Source organism: Zingiber officinale, chromosome 2A (assembly GCF_018446385.1).
Source record: "Zingiber officinale cultivar Zhangliang chromosome 2A, Zo_v1.1, whole genome shotgun sequence".
NCBI classification, from domain to species: domain Eukaryota; kingdom Viridiplantae; phylum Streptophyta; class Magnoliopsida; order Zingiberales; family Zingiberaceae; genus Zingiber; species Zingiber officinale.
In genome coordinates this window covers 120,342,919-120,356,497 of record NC_055988.1, presented here as the reverse complement: position 1 = coordinate 120,356,497, position 13,579 = coordinate 120,342,919, and the positions used below count along the sequence as shown (strand labels likewise).

The 13,579-nt window shown below is 43.3% G+C and overlaps 1 protein-coding gene and 1 long non-coding RNA gene across 3 annotated transcripts; one reads left to right on the top strand and one right to left on the bottom strand.

Moving 5' to 3' along the window:
- Positions 1–713: 713 nt before the first annotated feature.
- LOC122039956 lies at positions 714–3,461 on the bottom strand. Of its 2 annotated transcripts, none has more exons than XR_006128453.1 (4): positions 3,029–3,461; positions 2,802–2,942; positions 2,536–2,700; positions 714–775 (listed from the first exon to the last, which is right to left on the bottom strand). It is a non-coding gene; the product is annotated as an uncharacterized LOC122039956 (long non-coding RNA). The 2 variants fall into 2 exon arrangements; XR_006128454.1 differs by lacking the exon at positions 714–775 and adding an exon at positions 2,080–2,139.
- Positions 3,462–10,057: 6,596 nt separating this feature from the next.
- Positions 10,058–11,795, top strand: LOC122042113 (hydroquinone glucosyltransferase-like). The gene has a single exon (XM_042602064.1). The coding sequence runs from the start codon at positions 10,156–10,158 to the stop codon at positions 11,575–11,577; it is 1,422 nt and encodes a 473-aa protein (XP_042457998.1). The 5' UTR covers positions 10,058–10,155; the 3' UTR covers positions 11,578–11,795.
- The last annotated feature ends 1,784 nt before the right edge of the window (positions 11,796–13,579 follow it).

Genomic DNA, 13,579 nt, shown 5'->3' with positions numbered 1-13,579 from the left:
CCTTCTGCCTGGCTTCACTCACCAGGACTTTCATACTGCCTAGCTTCACTCACTAGGTCTTTCATTTTGCCTAACATCCCAGTTAGGACTTCCCAGTCAAGTATCCGGTCAACCTTGACCTACTTGACTCTTCTTCAATCAATATCTTATTGTCAAACATCTAAACCCAAACCAAGACTCAGCTTGGTTACCCAGGTCAACCTTGACCTGAGGGATATTGCACCAACATCCACTTGGTGCCTTTTCGGGTGAGGCTGTTCTTCTTCCGGAGCTGAGCCGTCACCCCGAGCGGAGGGCTCTTGGATGATGGTTGCTCTTGTCACGCCCCAGGTAGTCCCTGTCCGAAGAAATTTCGGCAGCATCTCCCATGTACGGCGGACAATATGAAGCTCAGTATACATATATCTCTATACCTCGGCCACACACGGCCGGAATAATACAATACAAATAAGAAACAAACCACGCAGTTTATATCAACATTCCACACAGATATAATATATGATTAATCCACGCAGTTTAATAAAGAAAGACGATATAGAACCTCGAAGATATATGTAAACAGCCTACTCCACTACAACGAAGAAACAAATCCACGAAGTAATGGAAATACAACCGCAGCGGAAAACAAAAGTAGCAAACCCGAATGTGCAATGTAAAGTCCACAATACAAACCCACAATACAAGTATATAAGATGCAAAAGCAAAATATAATCCGACAAAGGAAATCCTCGCGATAATGGGGCTAGCGACTGGAATCTCTCCTGACGGCCTCAACCTGAAAAATAGTAACAACGGGGTGAGTTCAAAGAACTCAGCAGGTAATCCAATAGATATGTACAGCAACATATAACTATCAGTAATATCCTAAGGTACAGTCTCCTAAACCATAGGACCTACAGTACAGTCTCCTAACAATATAACAGGTATGCATAGCTGAATAAACTGTAATGAGTAACCAGAAGCATGTAATACAGTTTACAGCAAGAATAATAAGAAATGCATAACTGAAATAAATCAACTCACTGCGAGGCTTGGGCGAATGACTGTGGACATACATGATAAAGATAGTCGAACAAATACGCATGTATCCTGTATGCATGTCAATCATGCAGTCATCCAAGTGCATCATCCAATATGCAACAATCACAATAAATGCAATGTGCATATGATGCGATATGACATGGTCACCCCGACGCTAGTCAGCCGTCTCACACGCGATGGCGAGACCGAGTAGGTAGGGTTGTGACACCGCACTCTGCGTCACTACCCCGATGAGTGACCGAGTGGACGGATCTTGTCGAGTACACCTATCCTCCTACCTCAAACATAGTGAGGAGCGTAACGCTCTCAACTCTACACGATGACGGGAGGGATCCTCGTGCTACCACGCTGCAGCACACTACCCATGAGCGGACCAGCGGAGCCCTGACAGATGCCATACACACCACAGGTGCCGTGCCACTACCCATGCAGTGGTCACGTGGTCCATGTAGCCTACCGACGAGCTCAACAATAATGGAGTCGTCAATCGCCAAAGATGCAATCATGCAGATGGTGCATGATGCTAAGTATGTCATACCGAACATAGCCTCCTCCATATATGCGGGTGCCCAAAAGGTAAACGCATATATATAACCATGATATAAACAGCATAAACTCAAAGATATCACATATAACAATGATGTAAGTATCATGAATCCAAGAGCATGTATCCCACATGTAAAGCAACTAATCCGGTAGAGTAGAGCACTATAGACATGCATCTCTATGAACATATATATACATGGCAAGAGGTAAATATCCAATCCTGAAGTAAGGCAACTAACAGATGAAGCATGTGATAGGTATCAACTAGCTAAGACCAGGGAAGAAATAAATCTACCACCTATCACTAGCAACTATATATAAACTATACATATCATAAGACAGTATCAAAAGATAAGTCAAAGGGTACCCGCCTGCAGGTATCGAATAAACTATAACCAGGGAAGTGATAAATCTACCAATCACTAGTAAGTATATATAAACTGCACATATCATAAGACACTATCAAGAGATAAGTCAAAGGGTACCCGCCTCAAAGAGAAGGTACAATCCAGTCCTAATCCGAAGTCGAGACGCCCGTCTCGAATCAGAGTCCTGTGTCAACAAACAATGTATATATTTTATTTAGCTAAATCAAATGAATAGCTAAATAAAATCTCTAAAACTAAATTAGGGCAAAACCCTAATCACATCAATCACAACTTACCAATTTAAATCTAATGGTCGATTAGGGTTAGTTACCTAATCCCTAACCACCAATTAGATTAGAAATCCAACGGTTGATTAGGGTTAATTACCCTAACCCTAACCATTTCATTGGATTTATTCTACACAATTACATCTACGCAATTTAACAACTAGTTACAACATGTATCAAAATCCCTCCACATAAACCACTAAGTAAAACCCTAATTCCAATCTAGAACAAGATCATCTAGAATTCAACTCCGAAACATGATCTACAACAAGATCAATTATCCTATTCCTTACCTCAAATCCAGTTGTTGTTGTTGCTGGATGGTTTACTGCCGAAATCAGAAAGTTCACAAATAGAACAGAGCAGATCGAACCTACTGTTGATGCTGGATTGAGGTGATTGTTACTGCCAGAACCAAACACAATTCCACAGCAAGAATGGAACCTCACCTCCCCTCACTGGAATCAATTGGATCAAGAAGGAATCAAAACAAAGATCACATATCAACATGAAATGATGATCTCTGATCAAGCAACACATAATTTCAACAAGAACTCACCTTCAATTCGAGACCTCAATCAACAGCAAGGAGGTGGAGGTCCACTGATCCGATCAAGGGAAAACCTAGCACGAGTCTGATCTGATTCCTTCCCCTAATCCAACAACACCTCCCTGATTCCAACCTCTCCAAATCCGTGACCTAATTCCACCGCCAAGAAGATGAGGATCGGTAAACAGAGAAGAAAACCGAAGCTCTAATATCCACAGCTAGGTTTAATAGATTACCTTCGAAACCCTAGGTCATCTTCAAGCCAGTGATCGAATCGGGGAAGAAAGGATCGGCAAAACCCAGAAGGATCGGGGAAGGAAAGGCTCGGGGAAGACCTGAGAACATGAGATCAGGAGGATCCGCCTCCTTGTTCGACCTCTAGCAAGGTTCCGGCGACCTCCTCCTCAGGCGGTGAAGACGATTGCAAGCCCCGTCGGCGTCGAGTTGTTTGCGAGGAACAGAGAGAGGAAAGGGTCGGGGAAAGAGATGTCAGCAGAGGGTGATCGCCGGAGCTGAAGCCTTGCTCCCGTCGGCGCCGATCGTCCGTGAGAGAGAACAGAGAAGGAAGCGAGATCGGCTTCGAGCAGAGGGGAGATCCGGGGAGGAGGAGGAGAAGTCGGGGAAGAAGTGAGGGATCGGGTTGGGTTCAGCGTGTGGGGAGGAAAAAGAAAAAGGAAGTTTATAATTAAAAACATTTCCTCACTTAAACGGGTATCCCAAACAGGCTTTATCCGCACCCGAAATTGATCCCTTCAAAACCCGTCTTACGAGCTCCGAAAAATTCCCAGAAAATTTCTAAAAATTCCGGAAAAATTCTATAAGGCTATTTCTGAAATAACCCTATTTATTCAATTTTTCGAGATCTCACAGCTCTAGCCACTGACTCTGGGAGAGAAGCCTGAGTGGCCGACTCCCCGGCATGTGTCCCGCTCTCTTCTTCATGCGAGCCGACCGGTTGGATACCAAGCGCTTCCATTTCTTTGGCTGCCGCGGCTTCGAGCACCGCCGCCTTTCTCTTCAGAATGTCGGCCATTACCGACTCCATGACGATGTCCGCTGCAAAGGAAAGGAGAAAAATCAGTTAGCAATCAAAGCAAACGCTCAAGTAAAATTCTTACCGAAGCCCCTCGGAAGAGGAGTCTGTATGGGACTCAAACCGAAGATGTACATCACTCCTTCGTGAAGAAGCTTATTGATGTCGAGCCATAGACCGGCTAGCATATTTGCAGCATGGAGGTAGTCCGGTCGGGTCTTGAACTTCTTCAGCTCTGGAGCGGGGGATAGGTCGATCTGCCACTTTGTCCGGAAATTGGCCCGATCGGGCATACGAATATAGAAAAAATACTCCTTCCAATGTTTATTGGAAGAAGACAGTTTATTAAAGAAGACTAAGCCGGGCCTAGCTTGGAACATGAAGGTGCCCGGCTCGGACTGCTTGGGGTAATAGAAATAATAAAAGACTTCCGGACAGAGGGAGATGTTGTGGATTTTGAACAAAACAACAACCCCACAGAGAAGGCGAAAGGTGTTGGGTACTAGACTGCCGAGCGGAACACCGAAAAAGTTACAAACATCTATAATGAAAGGATGTACAGGGAAACGCAGACCGGCAGTAAACTGGTCGCGAAAGACACAGAAAGCTCCGCGCGGCGGCTTGTGTGGCCGAGCGGAGGGACCGGCTAAAAGAAGTTCAAAATCATCGGGGATTTCAAAATTATCGGTCAGAATATCAAAGTCATGCTGATCGAATCGTGATTGCATGGTAGTGTACCAGGGGCCGAGGGGCTGGTCTTCAGGATGAGAAGAACTAGCCATGGTCCGATCGGAAGAAATCGAAAAGGCAAAAAGGCAGAAGAAAGACGACAGCAAGCGAAAAGAGTACTCTGGAAGCGAAAATTGGGGAAAGAAATGTAAAGAAAGCACCGGAAACAAGAAAGAAAAGAGGAGAACCTTACGAGAAAAAGGAGGATCGAAGGAAGAACACTGGGGATCGACGGAAGAAGGAGAACACGATCGCCGGAGCTCTAGAACGCGAAGGATAACCGGGGGCACGCAAAAGAAGGAGTGAGGCGACGGAGGAGAAAACGAAGATTTAATAGGGTGGAGGCCGGACGACCTCCACCGTTGGATCCAGGTCACGGGAATCAAAGTTCACATCGCGCCGTTCATTTTGAACCGCTTCGATCCCATCAAAGCCCCAAGCTGCCGCCGCCGTACGATGACGACAGTGTGCCACGTGGCATTCAGCCATTCGAAGCATTTAATGAGTGCATGCTCAGCCTTAATGTCGAAGATTGGCGCAGATTACGAGGAGGTTCAAGGAATGTGGCTGTTGACTAACCTTAAGGCCATCCCTGCGGTAGGCCGAGCGAAGGATAATGGCACAAAGGCGCCGCCCTGCTAGACTCGCAGTCCAGTCAGTCGGACTAATCGCCTCCTTCGACTAGACTTGAAGGAGAGGCAAGTGATCCGGCGGTAAGAACAGGGGACCCCCGTTCTGGGGAGTCAACGCCACGTGGAAGTCAAAGGGCCAGGTGGCCGACCGGAGATGGGTGGGTCGAACGCCCGGCAGGCTGACCGATGTCTAACTGATGGCAAAAGGCGCCCCAGCAGGAAGCTGGGCCCCGGCGCTCATGGAACCGGATCGTAGGGCCGAGCGGAGGGCGGCGGTAAGAACAGGGGACCCCCGTTCTGGGGAGTCAACGCCACATGGAAGTCAAAGGGCCAGGTGGCCGACCGGAGATGGGTGGGTCGAACGCCTGGCCGACTGACCGGTGTCTAACTGATGGCAAAAGGCGCCCCAGCAGGAAGCAAGGCCCCGGCGCTCATGGAACAGGATCGTAGGGCCGAGCGGAGGACACGCTCGGCTGAAGACATGAGGTAACATACTGCTAACAGTCTCCACAAAGCACATTACCGAGAATCTCCCAAGTAGACCACTATATGTGTCCGGCCGGACGTAAGGCAGAGGCTGGTCGGCCGGACGCCCGGCTGGAAGCAAGGGGAAAAGGACAAGGGACATCTTTTTCTGACAGCGGGCATGTTCTACGTTTAGGCCATACTCCAAACCTTACGACAGGGGGTTCCGCTGTCCCATCAAAGACGTGCTTGGACTGTAGCAGTATGGGGTCAGGTAAGCTCACTGACAGGCCCTTACTGGGGTATGGGCTGAGGACACGTGTACACCTCGGTATGTGTGCACTCGCTTCTCCACAGCCCTATATAAAGGCCCTCATCCTTCGCCGGAGGTACGCGTTCTACGATTCTTGGAGCCACTTTCTTGTCATTGAGCTTCGCCTGACTTGAGCGTCGGAGGGTCGTCGCCGGGAATCCCTTCCCGGCCCGACTTCTGTGCAGGTTCACCGGAGGTCCGGGCGGATAGTCGGGAGATCTACGTCAGCCACTGGGAGAGCGTCACGTGCCCAGCGTCTGTTGATTCAGCTTTCGGACAGGATCACTGCCCTCCATGTATAATTACCTAACTGCCCTCCGTGTATAATTACCTAACTATCCTCCAATACTGTTCAGTATTATTCATATAATTATCTCCCACCTAAATCTTGATCTGGTCAAACACATTGTAGCAGCTATGGTTTCATAGCTGCTACAATACATATTTAACCTGTTCAAAAATATTCACATTATAGCAGCTATGATTTAACCATAGTTACCTATCAATTTTGTTCTAGTAGCCACAAAACTATAGTTGCTATAATTTAAATTTGACATGTTCACCTGACATTCATGTTGTAATAGCTATAAAATTGTAACTACTACAACATGTGTAGTAGCTACAGTTTTGTAACTATTACAACAATCCGATCAAATCATAATTTAGACAAGAATGAAGACAATTGGATAATTATAAAAAAAAAAAAATCAAAGTGTACCCCTTTAATGATTTGAAAAAAAAAAGAGAGCACTTTTGATTTGTACTAGGGATGATAATTTTCTTTGAACCCAATGGAGGATCCAATATCTGATCCAAATGAAGGAGGGTATGAAACAATTTCATGCTTGACTTACACGTATATATATATAGGAGTTTGTTAACTTGCACACTCATCTGTGTGCGACTCCGTGGGTGACTGAGTGAACTTGGGGTACCCGAAAGTGAGTTGGGCATCCCAACTGACTTTCCGGCATTCTGAGTTCATTTAATCACCCACGGAGTCGTGCATGGGCGGATGTACAAATTAAAACTTCTATATATTTATATTTATTTTTGTTACACTATATATATACACTTTAGTATTGATTTTTTAATATCAGTATTGCATGTGGTATTAAATTTCAATTTATTTGATTTAACCAAATTAAAAATTTTAAAATCGAAATCAAATTGAATTATCTGAAATAACATAATTAAATTTTTAATTCGGTAGGTTAATTCAATTTAATTGAACTTTTGCTCATTCCTAATAGAGGATATTTGATCCTCTAATGAGTACGAGGATGGATATTCGATTTCTTGATAGATATGTAGATGGAGATGAAAATTGAATACTTGATAAGGATGAGAATAAATATAATAAATAAAAATGGGACGACATGAATTCGATTCATTATCATTCCTAATTTTTACCTTAAAACTTAACTTTAAGATCATGCATGTTATCAAGTGTTTTTGTGTGAATTACACAAACTTATCATCACCGATTTTAGATTTAGATGAGAGAATTAATCCAATACTTAGTTATCATTACTTATCAAGCTAATTTATTTATTAAAATATTCAGATCAAAATTAATAATTTTACTCATCTAACTCAAAATTCACAATTTGAAACTAAATTGAGATATCATAATCTTCCAAACTGAAAGTTTGAAATCCTACAAGTTCCCAACTCAACTTATAGATCAGACTTTTCCCAACTCAATATAATTGACTTAAAATATTTGAGGTCAAGTTAGTAATAATTCACTCATCTAAATATCTGCAACACATATTATCATGACATGAGATTAAATTTCCATGCATGTATTCAGAGGAAAACTCTTCCCACCTTTTAGTTATTTATTCGTATAGTATAGAAACGAATTGTGGTATACTTGCGATGAATATAATAACAATAATATGAGACTAATTTGGCATTATTAATGTTTGTCAAAATTTAATATAATTTGTAAATATTGCAGTAATATAGAAAGACTTAAAGATTTACCAAGTCTAAGAAAATAACAAATATGTATTAAATGTATATACCGATTAGTTTCGTATGCAATTATTTTATTCCACACTCGTTATTTTATATTTCACTTCGCAATTACATCATTTTTCATATTTTATTTTATTATACCTGTGCATCATTTTTCATATTTTATTAAACACGTGGATATATCATACAAATTTTTATTTAACCTGTCTGGCTGTCTTTTCAATTATATGCATTTTTTTTAAAAAAAAAACTTAAATATAAATCCATATTTATTTATTTGGATGGAAATAAAAGACAATTATATTTTTAACGTACTTGCATAAATTGAAATATGTAATGGAAGTATCATTAAAATCTTTATAACCTCATGAATTCATATGATTAAAATAGATTTACTCAGATCTATCTAGTATTATCCGTAGATTTTACTTAAAATTTACTTAATGGACTTAAATATATTAAATTTGATCCTTTCAAGTGCTTTGAATTTTTGAGACTATGAGAATATGACGATGCCTTTCATTATTTATTTTGATTTTCTAAAAATATTAAAATGTAATAAAAAGAATCAATTCTAAATCTCAATATGGGCATCATATAAATCATATTAGACTCACGTTTAATTTGATATGGAATCATATCAAGTCCAATCTTAAAACGAGCATGATATAGAATTATATCAAGCACAACATGGGTATGATATGGATTCATATCAGACCCACGTTGGACTTTAGGGTTGATTTTTTCTTATTATATTTTAACATCTTCGATGGAGTTGAAATAAAAAATGGAGGACATTGTTTGACTCCCCGCAATCTCAGAAATCCACAGAATCTGAAATAGGTCCAATCAGACATGTCTAGGTACATTGGTAGATTTTGGTCAAAATCCATCGATGTATCTAAACATGTCTGATTGGATCCATTTCAAACCTTTGGATTTCTAAGGCAGTAAGGAGTCCATTGGTGCCCTCCATTGTTTATTTCTGCTTCTCTAGAGATATTAAAATGTTATTGTAAGAATCGACTCTAAACCCAACATGGGTGCACATTGGGTCTGATATAGAATCAATACCGGATAAGTCAAAATAAGTAATGGAGGGTGCTGTTGGACTCCTTACAGCTCAAAAAGCTAATGGATCTCAAATGAATCCAATTGGATATATCTAGGTTAAAACTCACTAATCGGTCTAAACATGTCAAATTGGATCTCTTTCAGATCCTTTGAATTTATGAGACTACGAGAGTACAACGATACCCTTCATTGTTTATTTTAACTTTTCCGAAGGTGTTAAAATGTAATAAAAAAGAATCAGTTCTAAACTCCAATATGAGCATGATATGAATCATATCAGGCTCACGTTGAACCTGATATGGAATCAATATATCAAACCCAATATTGAAGAGAGCTTAAAATGTAATTTTAACTGGATAAGTCTAAATAGACTCATTTTAGATTTTGTGAATTTATAAGACTATAAGAATTTCAATGATATTCTATATTATTTTATTTATTTCGACTTCTTTAAATATAATCGCGTGGAAACTTTATTTATATATATATATATATATATATATATATATATATATATATATATATATATATATATATATAATCACGTGGAAACTTTTTATATATATATATATATATATATATATATTCATTCATTCATGTCAACTTGAGCATGAATATTTTGTATACATGTCACAAAGGAAAGAGATGAAAAACAGAAAGAGTTAAGGAAAAAAAGAAAGAGAAAAGTCAGATTTGACCCGAATATGAAAGGAACAACGCATAATTAATGTGACCTTCACGCTTTCGATGAATTCGGAAAACTGTCTGGTAGATTACCTTTGTTAGATTACCGATAGTAAGAACTAAAAGAGATATATTTCCATTCAATGCGTTTACATAATAAAAGGAAAGTAATTACTATAGTTTAAATACTTTTAATTCCATCCAAATAATAAAAAATAAAAATAAATGCAAAAACTTTTTTAAAAATTCTGCTGTCTTTTTTTTTTCCGTTTCACTTACAAGGAATCCGTTGTCCATTGGCGCAGCTTTCCATCTGGACCGTTGAAAAAATCGTGTCTTTATTTTGAGCCGTTTAAACTCTATAAATTGGGCCAATCAAATCGGTCTGTTGTTTCATCATTTCCTGTCGTCTACTCGTCTTCCTATTCCTTTCCCCTTCCGTACGCCATGGAAGTCGGCAGCGCGGCCTCCGCCGTTCAGCAACGCCGCCCTCGCGTCGCAGTCTGTATGACTCCCGGAATTGGCCACCTCATCCCCATCATGGAGCTCGCCAAGGTCTTGATCGATCGCCATGGATTCTCCGTCACCATCATCACCCTCGCCTTCTCCGCCTCCGCGACTCAGTCCTCCATCCTGTCCTCCCTCCCCTCCGACCACTTCTCGCACATCTCCCTTCCCCCCGTCCCCCTTGACGACCTCCCCGATGATGTCCGCATCGAGACCACCATGTCGGAAGCCACCGTCCGGTCCCTTCCTGCCCTGCGCCACGCCCTCTCGGCCCTCCCCGACGTCGTCGTCTTCATCTCTGACCTCTTCAGTACCGACACGTTTTCCGTCGCCAGTCAACTTGGCCTCCCCCATTACTTGTTCTTCCCAACCAACCTCCTCGCTCTCTCCCTCATCCTCCACCTCCCGGCCATCGAAGCCGCTGCCACCGACCACGACCACCACCTCCCCGACCCGCTCCGCCTCCCCGGGTGCTTTCCCATTCCCCGTCCCGACATCCTCCACCCGATCCAAGACCGATCCAACGACGCTTACCGCTGGTTCGTCCACCACGGGCGCCGCTACCGCGAGGCGCAGGGGATCCTCGTCAATTCCTTCGACGCCATCGAGCCGGGAGCCGCGGCGGCTCTCTGCGAGGCCGAACCTGGTCGGCCGCCGGTCTACCTTGTCGGGCCACTAACGCGGAAGCCCGAGAAATCCGGTGATGAGGAAGCGGAGTGCCTGCGGTGGTTGGACCGCCAGCCCCCCAGATCCGTCCTGTACGTGTCTTTCGGCAGCGGAGGAACGCTGCCGAAGGCGCAGTTAGCGGAGCTGGCGCTGGGCCTCGAGATGAGCGGCCAGCGCTTCCTGTGGGTCGTTCGGAGCCCCAGCGACGGCGAAGAGAACAGTGAAGCCTTCTTCACGGTGCAGAGCAAGGCAGATCCGTTCAGGTTCCTGCCCAACGGATTCGCAGAGCGAACCCAGGACGTAGGACTGTTGATCCCGTCGTGGGCCCCCCAAACGGCCGTGCTGCACCACCCCGCCACTGGGGGGATCCTCAGCCACTGCGGGTGGAACTCGACCCTGGAGAGCGTTGTTGCCGGCGTGGCTATGGCGGCGTGGCCTCTGTTCGCGGAGCAGAGGCAGAACGCGGTGATGTTGGCTGCGGGCGCGGGTATCGCGCTGCTGGCGAAGGCAGGAGAGGGAGGGCTGGTGCCGCGGGAGGAGGTGGCCCGAGTGGTGAGGGAGATGATCGAGGGGGAGGAGGGGAAGGCGGCTCGGCGGCAGGTGGAGGTGCTACGGGAGAAGGCGCTCAACAATCTGAAAGTCGGCGGCGCTGCGGAGAAGGCGCTTGACGACGTTGTCAAAGAGTGGAAAAGATGAGATGAGATCCTCTGTAGCAAAAAACTGACGTGTCTGTGTGTCTCCTCGTCGATCGGAAGATCATAACATTCTAATCCGTCCGATCGACGAAAGGGGAACACGTCAGTTTTAGACAGAGGATCTCAACTCGGAAAACAATAGACGGGCGTACTGTAAGTGGGGCTCGCCCAATTTGTCTCTCTAAAAAATCATTTTTAATATTCAGATGAAATAAAAAAAGGGAATCATTATTAAAATTCAGAATTAAATTATTACCGTAAGATATATTTCTAATGTAAAAAGAAAAAAAATAGAGCTTTGGCATAATGACATTTTCTCCACGTCTGCTCCAATTTAAAGCTCTTAAAAATCGATGACAAAAAGGAATGAAAGGAAACAGAGCTATTATTTATCTAATTGTAGCAAAGTCTCAGTCTCCCCTTACACTTCGTCCCAACCAGTATGTGAAGGGAGGCTATTTGTAAGGGTGGATTTAAAAATTTTATTTAAGAGGGCACCATTCATATAAAATCATAAAAATATAATTTATAACAATTCAAAAGATAAGTAGAAAAATTATAACATTATCATTAATTAGAATGTAACTTACAGTTAACTTTTAAAATTTTTTATTTTTCAATCATTCGATAAGTTACTAAATATATTTTTTTCAATATATATCAGGAAAGAGTCATTTAACTATTAATCACTCATTTTTATGTAAAATTGATTTTTCACAATCTTTATAACTGAAAATTCTCTCTCGACTGTAGAACTTACAACCAGCAAAATCAAAGCCAATGGTAAAAGTTTGTAAACCAATAGATATGTTATGTTTTTCTATTTTTCATCACCAGCCAAGTAATGTGATTCAATCCTTTCAAATTTGAGCACACATATATGATGAAAGTTTGAAACTGATGTGAGAGTTCTAAAAGGTCAATATCAAAAAAAAATCTCTTAGATAGAATTTGACTAATTGAATCAACTTTTGATTGTCCAAAGAAGCAAATGAATTAGATGAATTTAAGCATGCAACACAAAACAACAATTCAATGTTGATCTCATTAAATTGACTATTTAGCTATTGTAATTGTATATTAATGAAAGTGTTGAATAATTTGATATGATAGTTGATCGGTGGTAAAGGAGGGGAGGTCGTCCGATAGAAGGTCAAGGTGGTCAACGCCTTGTAGGCGCCCGATCGGGCGAATCACCACCCCGATCGGCGGAAAGTCGACCCGACATCTCGGCTCGACTCGAGACCGAGCTCCCGACGCTCGGCGAGTGACTAATGCGGCTTAATAACAGGGGATGAAGGCTGAGCTGTTTTCGTATCGACCGAACGGGAACCATGGCCACCGAGGTTCTCCCATTCAGTCGAGCAACACCAGGGCCTTCGTATGATGGGCTGAGTAGATGTCCCGCTCGGCCAATCGCAACATTAGCCGAGTGGACCGAACGGGAACCATAGCCACCGAGGTTCTCCCGTTCGGTCGAGCAGTGCCAGGGCCTTCGTATGATGGGCTGAGTAGGTGTCCCGCTCAGCCAATCGCAACGTTAGTCAAGCGGTTCTTCCGTTCGGCTTGGTATGAGACAAAAGGGGCAGGTGACTCTATCCTCCTCGAGACAAGTGTCGTCGACAGACAGCATGGTAGGCGGCCGGATCAGATAGAGAATCGTACGACCGAAGTTTCCACTGTCACGTCAGGGATATGCTCGCGTTATTGAGGTATAGCGTCAGGCACGCTTTTCTGACACACTCATTATAGGTATGCTTTGAGAAGTGTGCACGTCTCGGTAAGCTTGAACGCGCCTTCAGGGAGCCCTATATAAGGACCCCCAGACTCCAACGGAGGTATGCACGATTCATTACTGTAGCTACAGTTCTCGTCATCCTCTTTCGATTTCTTACCGCCGGAAGCTGACTTGAGCGTCTGAGGGTCGCCGCCGGGAACCCCTTCCCGGCTCGGTTTTGTGCTTGCAGGTTCTCGCCGGAGGTCTACGTCACCCAGAGGGCCAC